General features: G+C 38.9%; 2 protein-coding genes across 4 annotated transcripts in view; one reads left to right on the forward strand and one right to left on the reverse strand.

The window, feature by feature from the left end:
- The first annotated feature begins 682 nt into the window (after nt 1–682).
- SDCBP (syndecan binding protein (syntenin)) lies at nt 683–11090 on the forward strand. Of its 3 annotated transcripts, none has more exons than XM_010020679.1 (8): nt 683–759; nt 3638–3716; nt 5848–5960; nt 6282–6440; nt 7536–7711; nt 8678–8849; nt 9398–9489; nt 10374–11090. In XM_010020679.1, exons 1-8 carry the CDS (start codon nt 709–711, stop codon nt 10426–10428), a joined length of 897 nt encoding a protein of 298 aa, XP_010018981.1. In that variant the 5' UTR covers nt 683–708; the 3' UTR covers nt 10429–11090. The 3 variants fall into 3 exon arrangements, with proteins under 3 accessions (XP_010018981.1, XP_010018983.1, XP_010018982.1); XM_010020681.1 differs by having other exon boundaries at nt 709–759; nt 5848–5942; XM_010020680.1 differs by having other exon boundaries at nt 709–741.
- A 3103-nt stretch (nt 11091–14193) lies between these two features.
- Nucleotides 14194–26693, reverse strand: part of NSMAF (neutral sphingomyelinase (N-SMase) activation associated factor) — a gene marked incomplete at its 5' end in the record, with an annotated part of 22290 nt that continues 9790 nt past the window's right edge. Inside the window, 12 exons of the mRNA XM_010020682.1 lie at nt 14194–14558; nt 15530–15639; nt 16585–16687; nt 17072–17222; nt 18265–18348; nt 19053–19176; nt 19410–19477; nt 21083–21150; nt 21743–21801; nt 23284–23392; nt 24853–25016; nt 25444–25486. Coding sequence (XP_010018984.1) covers nt 14464–14558; nt 15530–15639; nt 16585–16687; nt 17072–17222; nt 18265–18348; nt 19053–19176; nt 19410–19477; nt 21083–21150; nt 21743–21801; nt 23284–23392; nt 24853–25016; nt 25444–25486 — 1178 coding nt within the window. The remainder of the gene's footprint in view (nt 14559–15529; nt 15640–16584; nt 16688–17071; nt 17223–18264; nt 18349–19052; nt 19177–19409; nt 19478–21082; nt 21151–21742; nt 21802–23283; nt 23393–24852; nt 25017–25443; nt 25487–26693) is intronic.

Consider the following 26693-nt stretch of genomic DNA (forward strand, 5'->3'; position numbering starts at 1 on the left):
AATATCCCTTTGGCCAGTTCAGGTCAGCTGTGCTTCCTCCCAGCTTCTCATGCCCATCCAGCCTTCTCGCTGGCAGGGCATGAGATGCTGAAACTCCTTTACTTAATGTAAACACTACTTAGGAACAATTAAAAACATCAGTGTGAGATCAGCATTATTCTCATACTGAATTCAAAACACAGCACTGTACCAGCTACTAGTAAGGAAATTTATCCCAGCTGAAACCAGTGTGCTGGAGATTTAGAACTGATGAAACCGTTTAGGTACTTTGGATAACAGTGAAAGCTTCTGCAGTTGTATAAAAATAGTGTCCCAGTTGGGAGAAGTAGGAGGAGGGTGATCAGATTTTTCCTCTTAACCCTCATTGTCACTGCATCATGGCTTCCTAAAGTCTGTCTTTGCAACACATCATGTGAAATGGTTTTCTCTGTATAAGCTTTCTCATGAATGAGACTTATGACAACACTAAGTATAGTAAATAAAGCTTGCTAAGCAGACTGTTATTGGTAATAGATTAAATGGGTAGTCTTAATGGAATTTATCTGTAGTGCTAAGACTTGCAGGTCACAGATCACTTGTTCAGCGCTATGTCTGCTTTCTTTTTCAAGTTGTGATGCTTGGTAAATATCTCTGAGGACTAACCCTGTTGTTTGTTTGCTTCCCCCTGTTTTGTTTCAACTTCCCACTACCCAGTGAGACTGCATCAAAATGTCTCTCTATCCTTCCCTGGAAGATCTGAAGGTGGACAAAGTTATTCAGGTATGATGGGCTTTACTAAGATGAGTTTTGATGACAGTAATATAACTGATATTTAATCCAGGGAAGGGGAGACTTATTGTAGGTGAGAGTTTGTTTTACCATCACACTCTAAAAGGGAAAAGATAAACTGTTTACTTTGTAGCTTGATATAATATGATTAATGCTTATTTCACTACTGTTTGGCATATTTATTTTGTTTTGTATATTCATTTATAGTCATTTGCTTTTAATGTGTTGATATGTTTGGGTGTTTTGCTTTTTTTTTAAAGTATAAATACTTAAGTAAATGGACATAGACAGTCTCATTTTGTACTTCAGCTCTGATGTGATGAATAGGTGTTGACAGAATTAATAAATCTTCTGTGTCTCACTCTTGGTGCCCAAACCTGTGGTAGAAAGTCTTCATGGTCAGTTTAGCACAAAAAAAGAGCAGTGGCTCTCTTGACATTATCTGGAATCAGACTTGTCCTCTGCCTATTGCATGGTAGTGACCAGTTCTCACTATACTTCCAAGATTATTGTGTATGTATAGAAGACTTTAAGAATAAGGATATTGGTGGCTTTATTAGGATGAGGATGGAAATATCTGTGAAACAGAATAATGAAAAACGTCTTAATGAATAAAAGCTTCATAAGAAATTCTACGTGAATGTATTTTGTGGAGTTTCCTTGCTTTCTTCAGCATTGTACCTAACTTCCATTTTTCTTTCCTAAACTTAAACTGGATTCCCTCCCAGTTTAAACAACAGTAGGGAGTTCTACTGCATTTTAAGATGGCTGCTACTTCTGTCCTTGTCATTCTCACTGGGAAGCAAGCTGCACAGAAAAGCTTACTAACTCTCCTGTGCTGTCCCAGAGTGGATTGCCTCACTCTCACCTGTGTCTGTGTGAGGTGGGGCTTTTGAAGTTGTGGGTGCTGTGTTGGGGTTTCTCCTTGTTGAATCTGCCCACCCCATTCTTATCTTACCGAAGTCCTTTATCTACAGTCAGGTAATGCTTAAGTGGAGGGGGGGGGGGAAAGTACCCTGGAGCCATGAATGTGCTCCTTCAGCCTTTTAATGACCAACTGCTAGAGTTTATAGATTGCAGTTTAAAGTTGTGGTAAATGTAATAATTAAGCCATTACATTTTCACGGATACTTTTCCTGTTGTTATACAATAATTTGGGCTGGAAGGAACCTTTAAAGGTCATCTAGTCCAACCTTCCTGCAACCAGCAGGGACATCAGCAACTAGATCGGGCTGCCCAGAACACATCCAGCCTGGTCTTGAATGTTTCCAGAGACACCTCTCCAGACAACCCTGTTCCAGTGTTTCACCACCCAAAAATTTCCTTCCATGTATCCCATTTGAATCTACTCTCTTGTAGTTTAAAGCCTGTATTACCCCTTGTCCTATCACAATAGACCCTTCTAAAAAGTTTGTCCCCATCTTATAAGCCCTTTCTAGGTATTGGAAACTGCTCTAAGCAGCTCTCCCCAGAGTCTTTTCCAGGCTGAACAATCCCGACTCTCTCAGCCTGTGCTCACAGGAGAGGTGCTTCAGCCCTCTGATAGTCTTTGTGCCCTCCTCTGGACTCACTCCCTCTTGTGTTGGGTGCCCCAGACCTGAACAATACTGGAGGTGGGGTCTCATGAGAACAGAGGAGGAGAATCAGCTCCCTTGACCTGTTGGCCACGGCAGGTAGCAAAAGCTAAATTATTTGCCTCTCCCCAAAAGTGCATTACAAAAATGCCTTTTTCTAATACATTTCAGAGCACTCTAGGAGAAAAGGGGGCAGAGTACTGAAAGACACAGTCTATATCCACAAAAAGTGAGTGAGATTAAAATGACTGCTGGTTGAAACAGACAGACTTGATACGTTAAATATTCTAGCTTGTTCTTTTTGTCCAGCATTTCAGTTGGAGGCTGTTCTTCTAAATACATTTGATATTCCTAAATAATGAGTCATTCTTGCTCTGAAACTTTTTTCTAAAAACAACTTCCTGGAGAGTGAAGGACTATGAAGTCTTCTATTTTTAAGCATGATTTCCTCAAAAACATTAAGTAATTTGATTGTCATGTTGTTAGATGATTTATGCGTCCTGTTCAGCATAATGTTTCACTGTGTATTTAGTAATTTCCCTCCCATTTTTGACATTCAACCTCAGGAAAGCTATTGGGGTAGCTATTTCCATCACACTTAATGGGCAGTGTTTTTCACTGGTCATGATTACACAAGGCCAAAAAAGTAGTAGCTGAGGTATTGAGAAAGAAGGAAACTGGCTTGCGTTGTATGGTCTCTTCTATTTATGAGTCAGTAAGCAATATAGAAATCAAGCTTAGTGTATTTACTGTAGTGGCAACTTCTGTAGAAGAAAATCATCTTAGAAGGTCCATTTCTTTGAGAAGTTATTAAAGTAGTAGCATTGGATTGTGTGGAACTTGCAACCTGTAAGGGACTATGGCAGAAGGCATGAACGATGTTTGTAAATGGTAAAAAGGTAAAGCTACTGCTGTCCAGCTAAAAAAAATAATTGCAAAACGCTGCCAAAGGTCATACCTTAAACTTTGTCAGCCAAGCTTAATGTGTCTTTTAAGGCTCTTTAACTTGCTTGATAACAAGAATGGAACAGATTGACAGTAAAGCTTTTCTGTATTGTCTAGTAGCCTTGCCTCTGAGGAAGATATCTCAGCTTTACCAAAGTGGTTTTATGCTACTACAGCGTATTGTATTGAAGTTATTTATTTCAAAGAAAGATTTACTTCAGGACTTCAAGATGAATAGTAACTAGCATGTATGAGAAAAAAGGAAATAATTAGTCTCCTGCCTACCTAATAAAAATACCGTAGATTGGTTTTTTTCCTGTGTGAGATAATGTGAGTTTCCTTGCTTTTAGGCTCAGACTGCCTTTTCTTCAAATCCAGCTAATCCAGCAATCTTGTCTGAAGCTTCTGCTCCTATTCCTCATGATGCAGGTAAGCTCATGTTCTCTATAGTATCCTAATGTTGTGGATAGTTGTTATGAAACCCTAAAGTTAACGGAACAGTCAGAAATACCTACAAATACATAGTCCTGTTTACAAAGGGTGAGACCATGCCTTTTGGAAATGCCAATATCCACCCTGGAAAGGTGCTGCAGGAGTCAAGAACAGTGTTTGCTTATAAAAGGAAGTTTTGACCAACATTAGCTCTTTTCTCAACTTTTTGAAACCTTTTCCAAGTGAACCTGGTATAACAAGATTTGCTGTTGGTACCGTTTGAGCTGGTTTTAACTCTTGCCTCAAACACTTAGTTTTTGTTACTTATCACATGTATATCTGTAAGCTTTGGAAGGCAGCATGCATCTGCCTTTCCTCTTCATACAGTCTTAATTAGGACCGGACAAACACAAATCTCCTTCAGCAGTGAAGGGCTAAGGAAGCTGGAACTTGTCATGCTGTTAAAATTAAGCTTCCAGCAGATTTTTTGGATCGAATGTCTGGTGGGAAAGTGATCAGACCTAAAGGTGAATGACTTGTACCCCTTTCTCCTCCTTTTCTCCCATGTACTTTCACAAAGGTGGACAGGTATGTCTGAGGTCAGAGCTCTGCGTTAGTAAGTTACACTTGGTCTAAAAAGCCTAAAGCCTCTAACTAGCATGACCAGCAGCAGGGCTATAGCAACTGTCAGGAATAGGGGTGAATTGGATATTAAAGCTTGTAACTTTGTTTCCCATTGCCCTCTGGATGCTGGTGACTTTAAGGCAGGAGTTTGTGTAGCTTGCCAGAGAGCTGCCTGTCGTAGATCCTTTCGGGAATAGGTAATTAGCTGGCCTGACCTCACCAAGTCTGAGTTCACTTCAGCAACCTTCTGGAGGTTTAGAATGTAGCTATATTATTAGACAGGGTGAGGAACTAAGGTGGTTCAGCTTCAGTTTCCTTCTTGGCAGTGTTCTTCCTGTCCAGAATTTTAATTCTCCTGCAGTTTCTGTGCATGCTGCCCAAATGCTATAATTTTGACATCAGCTTTGCATGGATTGCTCAGGAGCTGCATGTGGCTGAAGAGTGATTAATTGCTCAATATATCCCAAAAAAGGGAGGCCTACTCCATCTACAGGATGTGCCAAACCTGCTAGGAATCCCTCTGTTCTGGAAGAGGCAGGAGAATATACAACATCAAGAGCTTTTGGATCTGTTCTATTCGGAGGTCACTGTTCTGAATGAGAATGTAATACAGCAAGCAAAGATGCATCCTGTGTTGTGGTCTTTGAGGAACAAAAGAGATCAAGTAGCTGTAGAGGTCTTGTGCAGCTTTAGTTGTGTATAATTCTAGGGGCTTGAAAATGTAAGCAAAAATAGAAGAAATAGTCATTAAAATCTTATTAATATTGTTTAAACTACAAGCTGATAGATCAATCTGGAAATAAGATCAGCCAGCTCTCATGAAGCAGCATGCAAACATGATCACTGAAAATATGAAGGAGTGAAAAAAGTCTCATTTGTACTGGAATTCACCTTGCAATGACATTTGTTCCTTCCCAGAAAAGTTACTTTCCATTTCTGGTCAAATGTGGATTCTTAAAATAGCTGGTTTTATACACGTACCCCTAAATGAACACTAGAAACCGAAGCTTTGTGAACTGGGGAGCCTGCTTGCTTCTGGGGCTGTCCCTTGTACACCCTAGCTTCCCAAGCACCCTTTTCTGTCCCCAGCGATTCTGTGAGAACAGAAGGTAGGCTCTTAAGATTTCTCCTAACTGCCTCCTGCTAAATGGCACTAGTTAATTGCCTGTGGAATGTTAAGAGCAATATCAAGCTTATTTCCAGAGTGGTTCCACTCAAGGTCTGACAAGTCTGTTGGTTTAACATCCTTTCCTCCTGTTCCCTGCACCCCACTCCTCTCTGGTGTAGAGAAATTTCCTGCTGGCTATTTTAAGCCGTGTTACTTTTCTCAACTGGGTTAGAATAACAGTCCTAATTCAAGTGGGTCTGCCATCTTCATTTTCAAATTAAGTATGTTATTTCAAGTCTTGTGCTATTGTAATTGTACCTGTGAAAGTAGTAACTGCTCGTTCTGTTAAACCAACAATTGTACTGACGTTTGTTTTGTTCTGTTTTGATCCTATAGGCTTGTACCCTAGATTGTATCCAGAACTTTCTCAGTATATGGGCCTGAGCCTCAATGAGGAAGAGGTGCAGAGAAACTTACCAGGAGCAGCAGCAGCTGCTCAGCCGCAGGGTGTAGGTACCAGTCAAGCGTGTTTTAGAAAGCAAAAGTATAAAGACTATATATGTATATTTAGTGTTCTGGAGACCAGACTATTTGTCTTAAGCAGCATACATGACTGATAAATGAATCGTTCTAAGTAATAGTGCCTATTTTAATCTGGTCTTAAACTAAGTATTTCCAGTGTTGGGGGGAGAGAGGCAAAGAGCTGGTGGTGTGACTAACTTCATGTGTTGGTTTTATTTTTGCTTTTTCTTAATATCACTTCATATAATTTGATGTATAACTATTTAAAAAGTTGAAACTAAGTTGTCTGGCTATTTTGTTTTAATCAGCAACTGGTAACACGACCTTCTACTAATTACATGGTAGCTCCAGTGACTGGAAATGATATTGGAATTCGCAGAGCAGAAATTAAGCAAGGCATCCGTGAAGTCATTTTATGTAAAGATCAAGATGGCAAAATTGGACTTCGCCTGAAGTCAGTTGACAATGTAAGTACAGAAGCTTGCTTTTTGCTTATAAAGATCTTACTGCAGGATTAAATTAGTAGTGAAGTTAGTGTATGGTCACAAAATTGTCTTCTACTTGTAATTTTTTTTTTTTCCACTTCAGAGCATGATATTGTCCTTCAGAGCAGCTGTGATACTTGTTAGCAGTTCAAGGCTTCTTGTCTCTAGCTTTGTGGAAACACTGTGCAGTGCTTAAAGTTCAGCAGCATGCAGAGAACTGCCCATGGCCTGGAAGTAGTTCCTCTTTTATCAATTCTTGCAGCATTTTGCTCTAAGGAGTAATTCCAGAGTAGGATTGTTCCATTGACGTGAACATAGCAGCAAGATGATCCTTAAACCTTCTCTGGAGCTTCTCCATTTCAGCACTGTTTGATTTTCAGCATGGAAGACATAACTCTGTTCTTCCCCCTCGTTCTCTTTCCCCAGTACTGTCTGCAGTTTTCCTTGCTGTACTTCACTTGGTTTTTAGGCGTACTTTGACTAGAAATAACTTTAGTGTCTTGTTTTCTTACGTGAGGTGCTAAGGAATCATAATTGATAAAAAGTTGAAAACTAACGTGGTTGTGAAAGAAGGAAAATCTGTCATAGAGTTCCTAACATTGCTGGTCTGTTTCTCCAGCTATATATAGACTCTGAAGTCTGTAAAAGAATTAGTAGTTAAATGCATAAGGAGATACTCAAATTGACCAAATTGTCTGTCTTGGTCCAGATTTCTTCTTAAAACAGATTCTTCTTAAATTCAGATTTCTTCTTAAAACAAAATAGTATTTACCCCTTCAAGTAAGGCTTTAATGTTATACTTGTGTCTTTAATGTCTAGACAGAACAGATTTGCCCATTTCTGAACTTCATTCTAGCATTAATTATCTGTCAGTCTCTTAAAACCACTTAGAAACAGACTGAAATTTCAAAAGCACCTTTTAAAGAGAGGTAATTACTGAGTGCTTCTGTCTGGTTGGTTGGTATTACACAGAGAATGGAAAACCTTAAAGGGCTGTGTGTGCTGCCACTGGTCTTCAGCTTTAAGGAAGAACTTCTGTGCTTCATTTATTTATTCATTTATTTTCTCCTTTTATAGGGTGTATTTGTCCAGCTAGTTCAGGCAAACTCTCCAGCATCCCTCGCTGGTCTGCGGTTTGGGGACCAAGTTCTGCAGATCAATAGTGAAAACTGTGCCGGATGGAGTTCTGATAAAGCACATAAAGTTCTGAAACAGGCTGCTGGAGAAAGGATTTCAATGGTCGTTCGGGACAGGTAAAGCCAGCTGCAGGCGTGGATTATTGTCAGCTGTCCTCAGAGTAACTCTGTGGGGTTTGGGTCTCCCCTTGCTTGAGCAGGACTGCTGGCATAACAAAATCTGTTTGTCCATGTACTTCAATAGTACAGATCCTCAGAAATGTTCCCTTTTGTGGGAACTGTCCAAGTAGTTGTCAGCTTGTAAACTTCCCGTGCACACTTGCATGACTGTGCAGGATGGGGCATAACATATTTCAAGGTAAACTAAGGAGCGATAGCACAAATTGGATTTAAATTCTGAATTCAGGAGTTCCCTGCTTTTTTGACTTTTTCTTATACTAATTGAAACAGCAATAAAAGATGGTGCCAAAATATTTGCTGTATCAGTGAATACATCTGTATTTTTTACTGTGATAGTCTTCTGAATTCTTGCTTATATATGAATTAATGCTGGTTTCATTAAAAAGTATGCTTGATGAATCAATACAGAATTTAAACTGTATGAAGTAGTGATTTACTAGCTTTTTAAGACACAATTTAAAAGTTTATTGTCTGTAGAGCAGTAGAAATGTTGTTGGGGAAGCCTCGCACTCCAGAATCCTGTGGCATACTTAAGCAGTTAAAACTGCCTGGGCTATTTTATCTACCTTGTAGTGTTTCTAGAGAAAACTTAACTTTTAATGGACATTTGAGTTTGGTTGTTGTGGGTGGATGGATGTCGTATGGGATTTTTTTATTATTATTATTAATCCAGATAGTGGATTTCCCTTGTAAAACAAGGAAAACATGTAAGGCTTACAAACAAGTATATATTAATACAACGGAATTAACAAAATGAAGTTAAACCCAACTACTTTTCAGTGTAAGGTGATGTATGAGTCTCGTAGATCTTTTAGTAAGTCTAAGATGCTGGAATAGTGTGTGTGGTTCTTTCTGTTGTTTAGGAGACTGAACACACGGTTTTGCATTTTCAATGTCTTGTAGGCCTTTTGAACGGATTATTACTATGCATAAGGACAGCACAGGGCATGTTGGATTCATATTCAAGAATGGAAAAATAACCTCAATAGTGAAGGACAGTTCTGCTGCGAGAAACGGACTGCTTACAGAGCACAACATCTGTGAAATTAATGGCCAGAATGTAATTGGATTGAAGGTAAAATAAATAGTATGCTGTGGGTGTGGATAGCTGTGAGCCTTTTGTGTGCATACAGTAATTGTGCTTGGAGAAGATTGTAATAAGTTATTCAGTGGTCATAAAATAAGAAAGTAAGTCATGAGAGGTAACTTCACTTGGTTGGAGAGACACGTATGTTTTGTGGTTTCTCTGCAGTTTTGTAGCTGTAGGCAGAGCAAGTCATTCCGTTCCTCTGCCTCTTTCTGTCCAACACTCAGTTTTTATCTTTAGTCTAACTTTGCTGGCAAAAAACACTACGCTTCTTCCTGCCAGCCGGTGCCAAACTCTAGTAGGAATTCTATGTATAATGTCTAAATCCCTTCTCCAGTCAGTTCATGCAAGATACTGAAAACCAAACACCCAGAAGTAGTATTGCAAGTTCAGTGACTTGCCCTGAAGGTTAAATACTCCAACCAAGGAATCGTAGGTCTCTTAAGCTGAATAAAATCTGTGTAGAAAAAGCATTTGAACTGCTTTGTTGGTGAGCTTGAGTAATGTTGCTCATATGACTTCTTGTTTAATAACAGGACCCCCAGATTGCAGACATCTTGGCAACAGCTGGAAATGTAGTGACCATTACTGTCATGCCTTCCAGTATTTATGAGTATATAATAAAGAGGTAGGTAATAAACAACACAGCCGTGGTGGTGGTGTAATCAAGTTGATAGTGACTGTTTTTTGTAGGTTAAATAAAATGTACTTGTGATAAGACCTAACTACAAACTTACCATGAAGGCTGGAGAGGGGTGTGGGGAGTCCTGCAAATCTGCTTAATCTGATGTTTTAGTCAAACTGGTGTTTTGGTTCTGTTTTCAAACTATTCTTATGTTAGTGGTGCTCCTTTGCCTTTCCTTCTCTTGAAAACCCTTTTCTAAAGGTAACTTGATTAAACTTGAATTTCCAAGAACTTTGCAGGACATGGATAACACAAGTGTTGGTTACCATGAGACTAAAATAGTGCAACAAATTCGGGGGAAGTAAGCATTATTCTTGGGAGGATATGATAATTTTTTTTCTAATCCATTGGCAGCAGTGGCTTTCTACAGCTAAATCTCTCCTGCAGAAATGTTTCTGAAGTTGCTAGAAATTAATAATGCTTCATGCATAATTGAGGGTTGTGGGTTTTTTTGTCTCAATTTCCCCCTGCCCTCTTGGTATGCTCTTCCTAAAAAATGGGGTTTGATCTAACAGCCACCTTTGCTTCTGCCTTCTTTCCCTCATGTTTGTGATAACTACCCTGCCTTGCACACATCCTGAAAGATGCTGGTGTGTGCCTTGTTAGTAATGAAAACACTTTGTTTCTTGGGCTTCTCCTCTGTGACCTTCTCTTCTGTGAGTGCAGCTTGTTGCAGCTTTTGTTAGCAACGTACTTGTCAGAAATAGTGGAGTAAAAGGCCAACTTCATCATTCCCAGCCTTTAATACAATTTAAGATAGTGATCAGAAGCTTTAGTGGTCTTCCACAGTTGTCTCTTAAAACTGAATGCCTTTCCCTTTTCTTTAGGATGGCAACTAGCATTATGAAAAGCCTGATGGATCACTCTGTTCCTGAAGTCTAAACTGCACATCATGTATGTTTGTGTGTACATATGCATAATGATGATTCCACTAAACTTGGGCTATTATACTCAGTGATTTCTTCCTTCTGCACATGAGCCTTTCTGGAGGCTAAGAGAAGATATGCTGCATCAAGCACTTGCATCTATAATGGCTGGGAATGTTACAGTTCAACATATCTTTTTTTATTCACAAACTGTAAAACTTGTAGCCTTATATGCTTGACAAATGTGAAATTCCAATTGTTACGACTTCTTTTCGTAGGTCTCTTATTTAGTTTACTACTATTATAAGCCATTATGACTAAAGGAACCAGATGTCACTTGCAAAGTTACTTGTTATCTAGGACACTGCTGTGCTTTGTATGTCTAAGACAAATGAGTATTTTTACTGCTTTCTGTTTGCAAGAGTAGATTTGAAATAGCATTTTAGAAGTATGGCTAGTACTAGTTAATCTTTCTGTTCTAGTAAATACTGTTTACACAAGAATGCCAGCTAAGCTGAATATAGCTAAAGGCATCATTCAGTAAGTGTATTACATAAAAGTAGTGTACAGATACTCTCTTTATTACTTGTAATACAAATTGTAACTAATGTGCTTATCTCTCGCCTTAACCATGTTCTTAAGGATTCAGAAATAACCAAATAAATGACTGAAACTTTAGGTACTCTGTGTGTGTGCTTCAGATGAGCTAAGACAGGCTTTTTTGTTGAGATCAGTTTCAACCAACAACAAAGACAAGATAGGATGTAGTTTAAAATTGCTTTCTAAATGATCTTACTGCCTACAATGTTGAAATGTTTTAAAGGGTAGATCTAGGATAGTTTAGACAAGGTGCTTACCATCCTTCATACTTTCAGCTTAATACATGGAATACAACGTGTACAAATCGTATGGCTGCATATTTCATTTTAAACTGTTTGCAGCTTGCTGGGTATACTGGGTCTGGTTGGGATGGAGTCGACTTTTGTTATAGCAGCTGGTATGGTGCTGTGACTAAGTGTTGATAACGCACCCATGTTTCTCCTATTGCTGAGCAGTGCTTGAATGGTGTCAAGGCCTTCTCTGCTGCTCGCTCTCTCCTCTGCCCCAGTGAGTAGGATGGGGTGGCCAAGAGCCTGAGGGGGAACACAGCTGGGACTGTTGACCCAAACTGACCAAGGCAAAGTTCCACACTGTGACATCATGGAATCATCGTGCTCAGCAATAACATGCGGGGAGTCTTTCCAAAGTAGTCGTTGCCTGGAGACTGGCTGGCATCAGTCTGCTGGTGGGAGGTGGTGAGTGATTGTCTGTGCATCACATTTTCTTTCCCCCTCCCCCTTCACTCAGTAAACTATCTTTGTTGCAGGTTGCAACATCTCCCAGCTTTGGCCCTTCTGATTCTGTTACCAATCCTGCTGTGGGGTGAGTGAGAAACTCAGGGAGGGCTCAGTTGCTGGTTGGGGTCAACCTGCTGCACTAACTCAAGGCATGTTCAGCTGGGACTCTGAAGTGGTCTCAACTTCAAGACCAGTTCTATCGAGTGATTTCTTCTAATTTTCTCTCTTTCGTAGGGTTACTGAATTTCAGTCTTCCTCAGGGTAGTAGCCCAAAGTCAAAGCAAGTAACTTCAGCTTAGTATAGGTATTACTTATTGTAAAAGGTGGGTGTGGGGGATCAGTTAATCTGTTCTTCTAAAACTAACCTGGATCTGGAATTGGCTTGGGACTGGTGTTCATCTTAATCATTAACTTGCACCAAAATGCAAAGCAAACAATTCATAGCTTGGCAATTAGTGATAAATAGTCTCACATGCCCCTTACTAGCATATGTAGCTAGCTCTACCTTTTCCAGTTTGCAGGAAAAGTAGCACTGGGGGTAAGGCTGGGAACTTCAGTTGCACATCTGAGCTGCAGCATGCTCTTTGTGGCAGTACTGTAAGAGAGAGAAACCCATTACACTACCTCAGGCTGCAGTGGTGATTGGATTCATCCTGGGAGCCATTTTAATTGGGTGGTTTGGTTACTAAATCATATGTCTCTGGAACCACTGTGGCAAGTGCTTACTGGCAGTAATTGGTGACTTCATGTAGTGTTGGTGTGGTTCAGCCTCATGGGCACAGGGCCTGTGGCCTGTAGCTAGTTTGCTTTGCTATGAAATCCCTGGAGCCCAAACCTGTGTAGTACTAATGCATACTGATAATGTGACCAGTAATGAGGTTAACTTGGTATTTCCCCCCACCTTACAAAGCTAAGGTTACTTTAGGCAATGAAGCAGCTGTTTGAGGGCTCTGTTGTATGAGTATGCTTTACAGTAAAAAGCAAACCACAGATGCACTTCAGAGCTAAGCAGGGTCTGCTATCCATATTTAACCAAAAGAAAGTTAAGGGTATTTTTCTGTCTGAGGTAGTTCAAGTCAGGCTCATTTTCCTCTGATTTGAGTCAATAGGAGGCACCCTCATGACAAAGGAGCACAGCTGTGCCCAAAATCACCCAAGACGTTTGCAGGCAAGTGTAGAACATGATTTTCTCTTCTTTGCCTACACACAGCCATACTTGGGAAATAAATACAGTGAAAGGTAAAGAAACAGGGCAGACACCAAACATTCTGCTGCATGTTTAAGACTGGTAACAGCAGGCATGCATGATATGGGTGAATCTTTTGCCACATGTGCCTTCACCACACTCATCAATTACATAAAAATTCAGTTATTTGCTAAGCTGAGGGAGTAACGCAGCTGAAATACCAGTCTGCTTTAACATTGTGGCATTCTGTTATTAAAAATAAACTCCAGCATAATTAAAGATTGAAGGAATGAAAAAAACATCCCCTAACTGGGAAACAATTGTTCTACAATGCTAAAGAAACACAGATGTTAGGTGTTAGACCCAAGGCAGGATATCTACAGACAAAGGACTGACTGAATGTAGCTTAAAAGAATGCTTGTCTTGGGCACATCATAATACCACCAGCAGAGAATACTACCAGAGAAATAAATACTGATCTTGGGGCAATGTCAGCTGCACATGTTTGGTGCTGTAATGAGCCCTTTAAAGAGTATTTCAAGTCTTTAACTTCAGAACAGCTCCTTGCAGGAAGTCATGTCCTGAACTATTGCAGAGAAGGTAAGCCCAATCCAACACTGCTTTGGCACTAAGTTAAAACAGAGTGGATAAACCCATGAGCTACAGCTCTATTTAAACACTGTCTTTAAATTCCATCTCAAACATTATTTGAGTTGAGTTGAAAGAAGCTGAGAATACCAAATAAAACATGAAGATGCTGAAGATTATTAAGAGAAGGATAGTAATAGAAGTGATGAAAGGCAGTAGTAATTCAGCTTAAGACTAGCTTTGTGCCCGTTTTTAGGGAAGATTTACATGTTACATGTATGTGTAATTGTTATCTGTTAGGGGATCAGTTTTACGCTTGGCTTCCTTTCAGGCTAATACAAGAGGAAAAAGCAGTGTGAAATATATCCTTACTCTTACCTATGCCTTTGCAAACAGACACATTTGAAGACTAGACAGGAGATTAGACCCTCCACTGCTCAAAGCAACAGCTGCTCAAAGTAGTATGTTCAAAGCAGTATTTATCATCATGCACATCTTCACTAGGAAGAAAGTTTGACTACACAGGAGGTACATATGCTGTGTCATGAGACATGGCACTAAGCTGCAAGTATCCTTAAAGACTTCTTAATGCAAATGCTGTTTCTTTGAAACCAGTTCAAACAGCCAGCTATGATGTATTCTATGTAAATCAAACAATGACTGCAAATGACGAGCTCTTTAATTACAGAAAAATAGGTCTTTAATTTCATCTTGGATATCATTTTAGACAAGCATTTTCAGTATGGTAAGTCCATGAAAAACAAATGCATACACTACAGAAGTTAAGAGCTCTCAGTGAAGTCACCGTAACAGAAAGTTGTACTTGAACACAACTTCCTATCTGGTTGAACTTCAGCAGCCATCATTGCACACAGTTAAGTTCCTTTAAAAGGTTTGGTTTAAAATAAGAGTTCATTTAAATATCTGGAGGGAAAGGCACTTAGTATTGCAGTTTCCAGAATATGATTTGTTTGTCTTCCCCTCCTGTAATAACGCTGTTGCACTGTTCATTCATCCACATGGACATTACGGCACCTGGGGAATAAAAACCAACCAAACAAGTAAATCCAAATGCAAAGAGGTGATTGATACTCAAGATGATGGAATGGATCTTTTTGAAAGACTTTAGGGTCATCTGATCATTAGTTTGTCTTACACTGACACTACATAATGCTATGAAGAATGTTAATTAGCTTCTAGGTTGCTGCTCCTGTTCACAGTAATGATCGCATGCTGCATTGCCTCAGCTGGCTTTGGGTACTAGAGAGACAATGTCAGTTGCAGTACAGAATGAAGATGGCACTTTGGCAAAAAGATTGATGAGGACAAGGGGAAGAGGTTTTCCTAGAAAGTGAGATTTTTTTCACTCTTAACATTTGGCTTTCTCATATTAGAAGTGTTTTTGCATTTTCTAGAACATGCCTAGAAACCCACATCTAATCTAATCTAATAATTCCCCTAGCTACAGTATGATCACTATACAGGTCAAGTTCTAGAGTACAAGCTTATAATAGGGAAATTTGAAGTAACTATTCATCAAGGCAGCCTTAAAAAAAATCAAACTGAATAAAACTCACATAGTTTCTCTCATTTGCACATCCTGGTTATTAATGTACTGAAGACTATACACATACATTTAAGAAGCCTGTAACTTCCCACCCAAAACAGCTTTAGACTCACAGGCTGATGGACTTTGACAAAGCATACAGTGCAGTCTACACCAAGGGCTATTAGACAGAAAACTAGTAATTTTTGTGATGTTGTATGAATCGGAAAAATCCCAAATCATTTACCTTTGGTCAGTCTTGTAAATAGCCATGTTCCTCCATTGTTAACAGGTTTCTAGGAGGTTTATGGGGACCTACTTTTAGTTCTGGTGTTCCAGATAACACTAGCATCAAGAACAGCTCACTGGCTGTGCGGATGACTCAAACTTTTCAATACTAACAGAGCTGAAAGATAGGAATCTTCCATGCAATTTGAGAATAGGAATAATTCAGGCATACCTGTATGTCCTTTGAGTCTTTCAGTAACTTTTCCTCCAAGAAGGTCCCAAATAAGTAGTTCACCAGACTGACTTCCTGATAAGATGGTATTTCCATCCCATCTGAAGCACCTGCAAGCAAGTTGGGAATCAATTCACTTCAAGCTTGTGTATAATGTGAGCCAAACATTTCCAAACTGACTAAGCCAAAAAGAATTGAAAATGACGTACCAAACTGAAGGAAACTAACACAATCTTTCCGGAAAGGGTCATGACACAAACTTGCTTCTCTGAGTACCCTAGACCAAACCAGACCTTTCCCTGGTAGAAGGATGAAACTTATTCCTGTATCAGAAGGGGACCCAGTCAGCTGTACATGTTCATGGTACCCAAGGGCTCTCACGAACCACCACTTTCACTTGTGTCATTTCATGCTCCTGAAACATTCACTTGAAGTGCAAAGAGGACTTTCAGGGAAATAACCAGAGAAAATACATATATATTTATGTATGGACACACAAAGGAAACCAACAAGTGTACCCCATGTATGGCTGCTGTATTTTTACTTCAGTAACTGAGTTATGGATTCCATCTGCTTACCTGATAAACCATAAAGAACTTCATGGTTTCTGGTTTGTGAAAAAAAGGGATCACTCTTCTCATTATACCCAATTTTTTCTTAGATTATTGAAACAAAAAGGAAGCATGGCAAAAAAAAATATTAAAAAAAACCCCAAATAAAATAAAGATTATTAACAGATGATTCAAGCAGGAGAACTGTCTCCTTGTTAGGAATTTGAAAAAGCTGGTTAGCTACAGCTGTCATCATCTATGGATGTTAAAGTTGTTGTTAAGAAAAAACATGAGTTATTTACGTAGATACTTGATTGGTTTGGTCCTAGCTTGGAAGCTTGATCATAATGCACACAACATGCTAGAATGTCAGCCTTTGCACTTTAAAAAGCAATTCAATACAACAAAGTTGCCAGTATTACTGCCCTTTCCATTCTGCTATCACCATCAAACATCTCCAGAGCTGGCCATGCAGCTTCACAATCTGCATGTTCTCAGAATTACCTCTGTGGCTCATCAGTGGTTACAGAAGATATAAGCATTCCAGTTTGTACATCTATTACTTTAAAACAGCAGTCCTCTCCTGTGCTGAGTAGATGTCTGCTGTCTGTACAAAAGCAAACAAAACAACAACAAGAAAAAGCTTGTTTAGACATTCAGTCCTAGTTACCAAAACAGTCTGCGATAGTGCATGTTGGATGAGACATTGCCTGACCTATGTATTTATAGATAATTTATTGAAAATGAAGTCTCTAAACAAGCAGTGATAAACAATGTTGGTTTAGGAGTTGAGACCACTGGTTTACAATCTAGCATGGCCTTGTTTATAATTAATAAATTCTTTGTAACAGAGATAAGTAGCAATCCAAAACATCTCACCATCCCCCTTAAAGTAGCAATTCCAACAACAAGGGTATATTACCTGACATCGGGAACAAAATTCCCTTTGAAATTCCCAATGGGGCATATTAAAAACTGAAATCCAACATACCAGGACTAAAAGCAGCATCAAACACGGTTCCAGAATGACACGGCAACTGGTGCAACACTGTCGCTGTAGTAACATCCCAAACACTAATGGTGCCTTCTTTGGTTCCAGACACTAGCATAGTATTTGCAGCATTAAGGTTGATTGTATTTACCTAGGAAGTGAAACATCCCATGATTTTCCTATTCTTTCACGTGAGCCATCTTGAGACCGGTTTTAAACACACACACACAGAGCAAGCCCATTATCTGTAAGATGATATTTTATTTACAAAAAGCTTTTACATTTAATTCTGGAACATCCGTAATTACTGAAAATCCTGCCCATAAAAAGTAGAAGATGGGTCCCTTTGATGTTATTTTAAAATGCTTTTTCTTTGCAGAATCAGAAATGGAAACTGCAATTTTGGATGGCTTTTAGTTCCCATGCCCTCTCCCCATCCAAATACAAGAATTTGCCCGTGAGGGTAAAATTCTTCTTTACTTTTAAAACATATCTGAGCTGTCAGTTGTTTCCAGTTCTCTTGGGTACAGTTCTTAAATGTTATCCGAACTGGTTTAGTATTTGCCTATGTTGTGCCTGTTAAAAAACTAAATATTAAGAAAGTTCAGAAGACAGTATTTCTAAATATACCACTGGAATGACATTAGAGACCATAAATAAAAAGTCAGCAGTTACACATTTATGATTCACTGCACACAATGTGTTTAATATAGTTACAGTGAAATCCACTGTATATATTTAGAGCATGGTAAAGAACTCTGAGGAATTCTTTTTCATTTGCTTGCCTTTGGCAAAGCTACATTAAGAAGCAGCTGTAACAATGCAAATACTTGAAAAATATGAGTCTGTTTCTGGAAACAAACAAGCAAACAGAAAGTCCCCAGTCCTCCCTTTCCTCCCCTGGACCTTTGTGTTTACTATCTAAGCAAGACAAATTAAAAAGTCCCCTGGAATAGACCTTAACCAGGGAAGCAGGGGGGACTGGTGCAGGACACATCAGACAGAACACCTACAAAAACCAAACAAAACCCCTCCCTTACACACACACACACACACACACACACACTTCCACCACCACCACATTCCCTCAGCCCCCTAACCCAGTCCTTGTGCTTTAGTACTAGATCTTAATTGGATTTTAATGAGCAATTAATTGTCATATTCTGAGATACCGTATCTATCCACATACTTACACTAACTTCGTGTTCTAACTCTGCCAGCAGTTCAAAGTGGTGTTTTTTACTGCTCAAGGTCTCTCCAGGAGCACAATGCCACACCTACAACACAGATATTTAAGTTTGCTCAAGGAAGCATTAGTATAACCCTGGGTGAGTTTTTTCAGTGCTGAATTCTCACATTACAAGGAGGGCTGCTTGTGTGAACTCTGGACCTTGCCTACGTGGCAGAATTCAGTGACAACAAATGGCACCTGAACTCACTTACCCTAAGCAGAGCCACATACTAAACAGGACTATGCTGATTCCAGATAGCTTACAGAAGCCTACCCAAGTACAGGTACATGACTGCACGGAATGTATACTTACCAAAAAGCCATATACATCCTTCCCTGCCTCTAATTTTCAAATTACCTTTCCATCTAACTGTAGGCATGCTCTTCAGATTAGCAAGTTCCTGATCTACTTAGCTGATGAACATAACCTACAAAACTGAAACATTTATGAAGCCTATTCCACTCTGCAAATAAAATCACCACTCAAGGTCACAGAACATTCCAGTTTCTCTAACAAATACAGTTTGCCTCCAAAGCCCCCACATTTAGAGTAAGTTAGAAGGAATGAAATTTAAAGTAACACTTCATCTTTGAAACAGCTGAGATAAAGCTAAACGAAGAAGATATTCTAGACACCAAGATATTATTCTAGCACAACAGGTACATCCACTCCAAAGCATCTGGCTGGCTGAGTATTACAAAGCACTGGGGATAAATAGTTATTGAAGTACAACAAACTCATGTACAAACCTTCACAGTGGAATCCCAAGATGCAGAATATAAACGCCCATCACGCCAACAGATCTTACTGACTGCATCATCATGTCCCATTAAGATGTCTTGCTGTCTTCCAAATGCAACTGAATAAAAGTATCTAGCAGGAGAAGGTTATAAAAGCATTACGTCTCCAGAAACTTAGCTTTGGGGTTTTTTTCCGAATAGACTAAACTAACTTGGCTTCTACAGTTTCTAACAGAAATCTACTGAAAACCAAGTAGAAATATAGAAACTGCATTTTAACAATGAATTTTGGTATCATTATGTAAAACCATAACAACCAAGGAACCCAATGTAATTCAATAAAGTCAGTAAGTAGTAAATACACACATATGATTGTCCCATGAAGAACTTATTACAGTGGTATCTCCTGGTAAGATTAGACAAGATGACAAAGCCTGTAAGAAAAAGAAAAGAAAGTAGTGTTCAAGCTCTTGGCCAGTGCTTCTGGAGAACAAGAAGCATTTTAATCTTCTATACACACTACATACAGGTGTTACATGAACACAAAAAACCCCAACTTTATAGGTTGGACACTGAACAGCAAGAATATTTAACCCCTGGTAAATGTACAGGTAGAACTGAAGTTCAGAAAATCATACAGAACTGATGGAGCTTCTTTTTCAAAATGCTGGTCTCTCAAGGACATAGTATGTAATTCCTCACTCGGGAGAAAATGGGTCAGCTATTCGTCTTGAAAGCTACTATCAGTCCTAGATGCAAACACCTAATAGAAACTAAAAATGAAGGTTTCCTTTGATGTTTGTTCTCCATGACAGCTACTTACCAGCTGAGCTCTTTCAAACAACAAGAGTAACTTGTTCCTGCATTTCTCAACAAGAAACATTCCTTACAGACAGATGCTCAGGTACATTACCATCAATGGAAGCAGCAAGGGTAAAAAAAAACTAGTAAAATCGGACCAGTGCTTCTCTTAGTATCATTACTGGTCGTGTTTTAGATCTGTTTTAAAAAACAGTAAGCTGCTGGACTCTAAAAACACTACTGCTTCTAGCATTGCTCCAAAAGATCAGCACTAAGACTAGAGAGACTAAAGAAAGAAAAGGTATACAAGGCCTCCTCATGAAAAACTAACTTTTGGCTTAATATTCAAGAGCTCCCTTTTTACAGTGCCAAGAAGAAACATATCCTAAGTTTGCTTTGGCATTAGGAATTGCTGTATCTAGATTCACCAGTTAGTGTGTGTGTGCCATGGCAGCACATGGTCTTCATCCTGCACTTTGCTTGGGGACCTGTTAGAAGCTATAGCATGCTCTATCTGTGCAACCCATATGCGTTTTTTGTTCCCCCCTAGAGATAAGAGTACAGAGAAGGCTGATATATTTTAGTATCTTGCCTCAATAAAGGACTGTGAACATGACAGTTGGGAGTATATCTCTATGACCCAAGTCTGGCCACAGTGCTCAAGCACAGAAAATCAAGTAGAGAGTCTCTTTCCAAGTTCTGTTTTAGAAGCAGGGGAAAAAAAGGTTGTTCAGAGGTTGCTGAGACCGCTGCTTATTGAGAAAAGATGGCTCAAGTTCACCTAGCAGAGATTCCATTCTGTGTGGTTGATCTTCCTCTGCTGGCTGACTCACAGCCTTCAAACACTTGGGAGCAGCAAGGCAATGCTGGATGTGAGCACATGGGTGAAATTTAAGCTTTGTGATTCTGGTCCCAGTGGCAGTTCAAGGTTGTTCAGAAGGACTCCTCTGCTCATGCCACACTCTTTGTCTACTGCAAGTGCTTTCCTGGATAGCAGTGCAACTCAAAACAGAGCTAGCAGAGAAGTGCAACCATCTAATGCTCCCATGTTTGAAGAATGCACTCTGTCTCCCTGGAGGCCTGACAGAGTCTCAATTCACTCTGCTAAATTATTCACACACAATACAATTGAGTAGGCAGGGGAAGAAAAGAGCCATTGATGTATACTAAGAGCCATTTCTCTGAGTAGCTTTCAGAAGAGTCCCAATGATCTTGTTTATATTTTGCCAGCAGCTTACCATGTTTGAAAAGGACACACTTCTCTGGATTGTTTTTGATTCCTTGGAAAACATCTTCAAAGTTGAATCTGGGGATAATGGACAAAATAGAAGATAAAAAGACTGGTTTATATTATAGAAGATAGTAATTTTGGTCCTGTTTGAATATTCAAATATCTTACTATGAAAAGCATGCATAGGTTTCTCATAGTCTTAAAGAAACTCACTATAAAGCTTGCGACTTGAGCCCGGAACTATCCTGTTCTGCACCAGTTACAGACAGACTCCCCCATCCCATCAAACTCAAAGAGAACTCCTATATCTAAAAGGAGAAATTACCACCTTCCCAAGACTAAATATAGATAACATTGAGATCTGTGAGTCAAAGTGATCTAAAACTTAACAAGTTTATGTACGTGAACTATTATGGGAAATATACCTTCAACTTAGTTTTTATAATAGGAGACTTTCAAAGTGACAATCCAAAAGCCAAACAGAACTAGCCTTCGCATATGAATACCCTCAAACAGTAAGAAGGAATTGACCATGAAATGAAAACAAAGATCATGCATTTGACAGAAGATTAGGGCTGCTCTTTTCATCACTGTATGTTTTGTTCACAAAATATTAACCTGCATTTACACTGCAGGGTCTAATAAATACCTTTGCAATAATACTTACCCTGGGATGTAGTGAAAACAGAAGACCCATTGCAAGTGACTGCTACTCCGGTAATTGCCCTGTTTAATACAAGTAAGCTTATAGGTGATTTCATAGGTTTCGAAACTTAACTGTAAATTGACTACAGTTTAAATTTGTTATTTGATCTCTGCAAGGGCTAAGACATTCAAGGACAGTAAAAGCACTACAGTAGTGTTTTATATAACTAGAGACCAAAATATACCTTGATATAAAGAAGTGAAACATCAGTACAAGTTCCCCATACTGTTCTGCAAGAACTTCATCCTCATCAAAAAGGACATGCCTGATGAGAGGATGAATAGTTTCACACTGAGTCTTTCCAATTTGGGATTAGCTACAGAAAGTGTCAGGAACCTGCCTACAAGCAGATACCGAATACCTCAAGTGTCAGGAATCAGAACTTGCATGTCTTCTCCTCAAATTTGACATTGGCAAAATCACTGTAGTCTAGAAATTTAGACATATAGCTTATGTCAGGGAGTTAGTTGTTAGGAAGCACAGAGCATTCTGCACAGCCAAAATTCCGTTATGCAGACCTGCTTCTAAATCTTCTCTGCAGTCTTAAAACAAAACAAAACCCAATAAATCCACAAAACAAACAAACAAAAAACCCCACCAAACAAACAAAGAATTGGAAACTGAAACTCAGTCTGTTTTCAGGATTTGGATTTCCCTAACCCTAACCATCTGGTACCAGCAGCCTTTTCTCACTACAAATATTACTTTGTTTTCTGGACAACACAGTGTTTCTTTTCGGTATTGTTTACAGACACCAAGAAAGTAGTTGCACTCAAAGTAGTAAGAAATCCTCCTACTAGTTCAGCCACCAGGACAAGGGATGAGGCCAAAGGAAAATCTTCTTTAAAATATAGCTGCTGTTGTTCATTGTTAGGTATTGCCAAAGTTCACCTGAAGTGCCTCTGCTGACTCATGGCTCCCAAGGAATCCATCACAACAGTAGTTTGGTTCCTGGATTAACTGAAAACCTACAGCTGGAGACTTTGCAAACTGCTCACACAGCAGCAGCTCAAGGTGTACAGTACTTGAATTCAAGTTATTTATCCTTAAAAATCAACTGGAATGAAGAAGTTAGGTCCTCCTGGGGTTATAAATAAATAAATGGAGGAAGGGGGGTTGGAACTAGATGATCTTAAAGTCCTTTCCAACCCAAACCATTCTGTGATTCTATGAAATTTATCTGGCTGCTGCTACCACAGTTTTAGAGAAGGGTAATCAATATCTGCTTCAGCTACTAAAAATGATATGGAACTTAGCTCTAGATCTGTGTAAGGTACAACAACAACAAATCATCAAGCTGACAAATACCTTTTCTGGATTGAGAACCCGTACATTGAGAACATATACTCAGAATCATCTTGTGTAATCAAACCAATGAGCTGTCTCACAGAGAAATGTATTTACCTTAAGCCCTAACCCATCATTCAGATTGACATGAAGATACTTCACCCCATCCCCAAATTAAATGGAACAATTTTGACTGTGAAAAGAATAGTACCTACTCTTTGTGAATTTTATATTGCTCATCTAATTTTAGTTTGGCAATATTGTTCCAAGCAAGTGTTCTACTTTCTTCTGTCAAATCTTCAAATGATTCTTCGTTTGGAGAAACTGCAATAAAATGCCACAATAAAGCTCCATTACAAACAGAAAAATAAAGATTGATTTCAAATAACTAGGTAGCTGAAGCTGCAGACATAAATAGGAAGCACAGAAATCACAGAGAGCTCCAGGAATAAGAATTTTTAGCTAAAGCAGAGAGTGACAAGTTCACCAACTTTTTTCCAAATCTCTTCCTGAATGCATAGGCTTACACAGTCAAATATATGGTTTTTCTCCCCAGAACAGGGCTTTTAAACTAGAGACTGGAGAGAACACATTTCCAAAATGGAAAAAACCCCAAACAAACAAAACCTCCACACCAAACAGATTCCCACCAAACCAAAAAACCCCATAAGCTTTTCTGCAGATGATGTTTTGCTGTTCTATTGCGATGTCAAGAGCTTTTAAAATGGAAAAGTATCAGGAAACCCATCTACTGATACAATACAGCAGGTGCTATTTAGTATTCTATTGCATTCTATTAGGACTGTCATAACCTCATTTTGCTGCACTGCAGGGATAAAAAAATGCAACAAAACTAAGGCAATTAGACGTCACTCATTATAAAAAAGCCAAACGTAACAGGAACTGTTGAACTGTGAATTAATGACTTAGGCAGCATACCACCATATCTGTTTAACACATATGAACATTATTATCACAACACACAACTTTCAAAGCCACTCTTGCCATGTGCATTCTACAGGTTGCCACACTAAGTAGCACTCATCTTCACTTACCTGTTTAAAACTGAAAGCAATCAAATGGTAAATGAATTCAAGACTATCAACTGAGAAAAACCTTTCTATATGATACTTGGGTTGATGATTCAACCCTATTTATAGTTCAACCACTATACTTATGATAGGGACCAAAGCATCTTAGTTTCAGGGAAACGGTGTAAGTTCTGCACTGAACAGAAGACTGTGACAGCATTCCATGTGCTTTTCTTGAATAGTGTCCTGGTTTCAGTCTAGCTAGAAAGTTGTTCAATTAATTCAATTCTTTACAGTTTTTAAGTCACAGAAAAGGAACAAAATTCAGATGCTTAATTTAAGTTCTTAGGGTTTATTTAGACCAAGCCAATCAATTACTCCAAAGGCATCCCTGTTCAAAAACTGAACAAATCTTTACATCATTTAAAATGCTTGCAGATACAGTCATTGAAGCTGCTGTCATATCAGCTTGATTTTGAAATGTCATGAAAAGCCAGGGATGACAGCCCTCCCATGGCTTCAAAAGCAGAGGTTGAACAGTTCCAGAAGAGATCACTGGAACACAAGGCAAAATGCAGGACAATGCTTGTATTTTCAAATTTTAAACTGGTCTTGCCAGTTCATGGATTTATTTTGAGTTGGCTTACTGGGAAAATGGCCAAGAGTTGTCTAACAAGATCCTGTTGGAGAAAGATACAGAGCTTGTCAAAATTACAAATCCATTACACCATCAGTTTATCTGTAGACATTTACCTGGAGATTCAGTTATGGAAACATTGTGACTAGATGTTCGAGACAAGCTTTTCAACTTTGGCATTATCCTTCGAGGATGAGGAATTGTAAACAACTGTTTGGGCGTCTGTCCAAACTCCAAGATTTGTGTCAGCAGAGCTACTTTTTCGTTGGGGTCCATAATACTTTCCAAAAAAACAAGATACTTAGTTAAGCCAAATAGGCAAGTACTCTTTCTTCCTCCCCTCCCCTGAAAGCATGGGCCTGCATGTGCAGTTACTATAGCAGTATAGGCCATCACAGTTCTTACAAAACTGATATACCACAGATGTGAAGAACAGTCACAAGACAGCTTCATAATTTTGCTAATGTACGATGACAACATGCTCATCAACTAAAAATATAAAGCAGTTTCACAAAAGCCAGACTGAAGAAATGTTCAAGTAACAATCTTTCAGCACATAATAAAACTGAGAACCCGATGCTGGTTCTCTGCATAACTGGGAGTATAAAACGAAAGAGCTATGCCATTCACATATAGAGCACTTTTACAGCCACCAGAGAAATTCAGCTAACTGCTTTAACAAAACCGTTCAGATTCTTTATAATTACCTGTTTAAATCCACTCCTCCTTCATAAGTTAATGGATGAAACACTGGGGAGGGGAAAAAAAGTTTATTTGTACTATGTAGATATAGAAGGCTCATTTTCTTGCATACATAGTATAAAAAAAAAAAAAAAAAAAAAAAGCTGTATGTTTTACTCAACTTGGTTATATTTAAGCAACTAAATTATTTCAGCGGGCTGCAGAATTTAAGATCTTGTGTTTTAATCCTGGGTTTCTTACCTGAAGAAAGTTTAGGATTTCTAAGAGACTCAGGGTTTCAGAATAAACCAGTCCTTTCATAAAGGAAGAATGACTTATTTAAGCATCATTAGATGCCCTCCACCCAGTAAAGAAAATAGAAAAAAAGCACAGTTGCACTAACTGGATATTCTTAAGTGTCTGCAATTTATTATGCTAATAAAAATCCATACTGCAGCAGAAGCAGCACACTGCGCATAAAATGGGCTCTCATTTCGGAGAGTAAAAATATAGGTGCCATAATTTAAATGCTGATTTACCATATTCAAAGCCTCTGGCACATTGTAATTGACATTTATGGTCACTGCATGAGTGGATGCCAAACCCTGGAAACCTAAAATATCATGATTTAAGGACATGTGAGGAAGCATATTTAAAAAAAAAAACCCAAAAAATAAAAAAGCCCCCAACAAACCAAAACCAATAAAAACAAACCAAAACACAAACAAAACCCTGCCACAAAACAAATTGCATTGTCTTACCCAGGCAGCAGAAAGCACTAACTATTGAAATGAAGAGTTGCTTTTCCTTCTCTCCCCACTGCTGTAGGAAAGTTTTCTTTTTAAACTTATCATATCTTCTTAAGTGCAAACTATTTCAACATTGCCTGTTACTTGTAATCCATCAAAACCATCAGACCTTCTGAAATAAACAGCCTAAAAATCTGACTAATCTTTCTTTACCAAGAGGACATTTCCTCATTGGGTAGTAATACACACAGCTAAATATCAGACTGCCGCGTAAGTTTATCACTGGTATTACTGTTAGGTCTAGATAAACTAACACATCCACATAGCAATCACCCTTTTTGTAAGCATTTACAATGACTTCATACATGCTCAGAATAAGACTGCAAGCAGTGAAACTTTCAACATGTACAGTAAGAAGTATGTATACTACTGGAGTAGTATATATGTACACAAGGACAAACCTAGTCACCTACATGTTTTTTTTTTTACAGTCTTGCTCCTAAAGAGCATTTAGCCCATTAGCCCCT

Source organism: Nestor notabilis, unplaced genomic scaffold, assembly GCF_000696875.1.
Source record: "Nestor notabilis isolate BGI_N333 unplaced genomic scaffold, ASM69687v1 scaffold28978, whole genome shotgun sequence".
In the NCBI taxonomy this organism is placed as follows: domain Eukaryota; kingdom Metazoa; phylum Chordata; class Aves; order Psittaciformes; family Psittacidae; genus Nestor; species Nestor notabilis.

Bases quoted from the DNA above. Each gene is read 5' to 3' on its own strand.
- SDCBP (XM_010020679.1), top strand. From the start codon at position 709: ATGTCTCTCTATCCTTCCCTGGAAGATCTGAAGGTGGACAAAGTTATT. The intron at 760-3,637 runs GTATGATGGGCT...CCTTGCTTTTAG, and splicing joins AGGTGGACAAAGTTATTCAG to GCTCAGACTGCCTTTTCTTC. The intron at 3,717-5,847 runs GTAAGCTCATGT...TTGATCCTATAG, and splicing joins TCCTATTCCTCATGATGCAG to GCTTGTACCCTAGATTGTAT.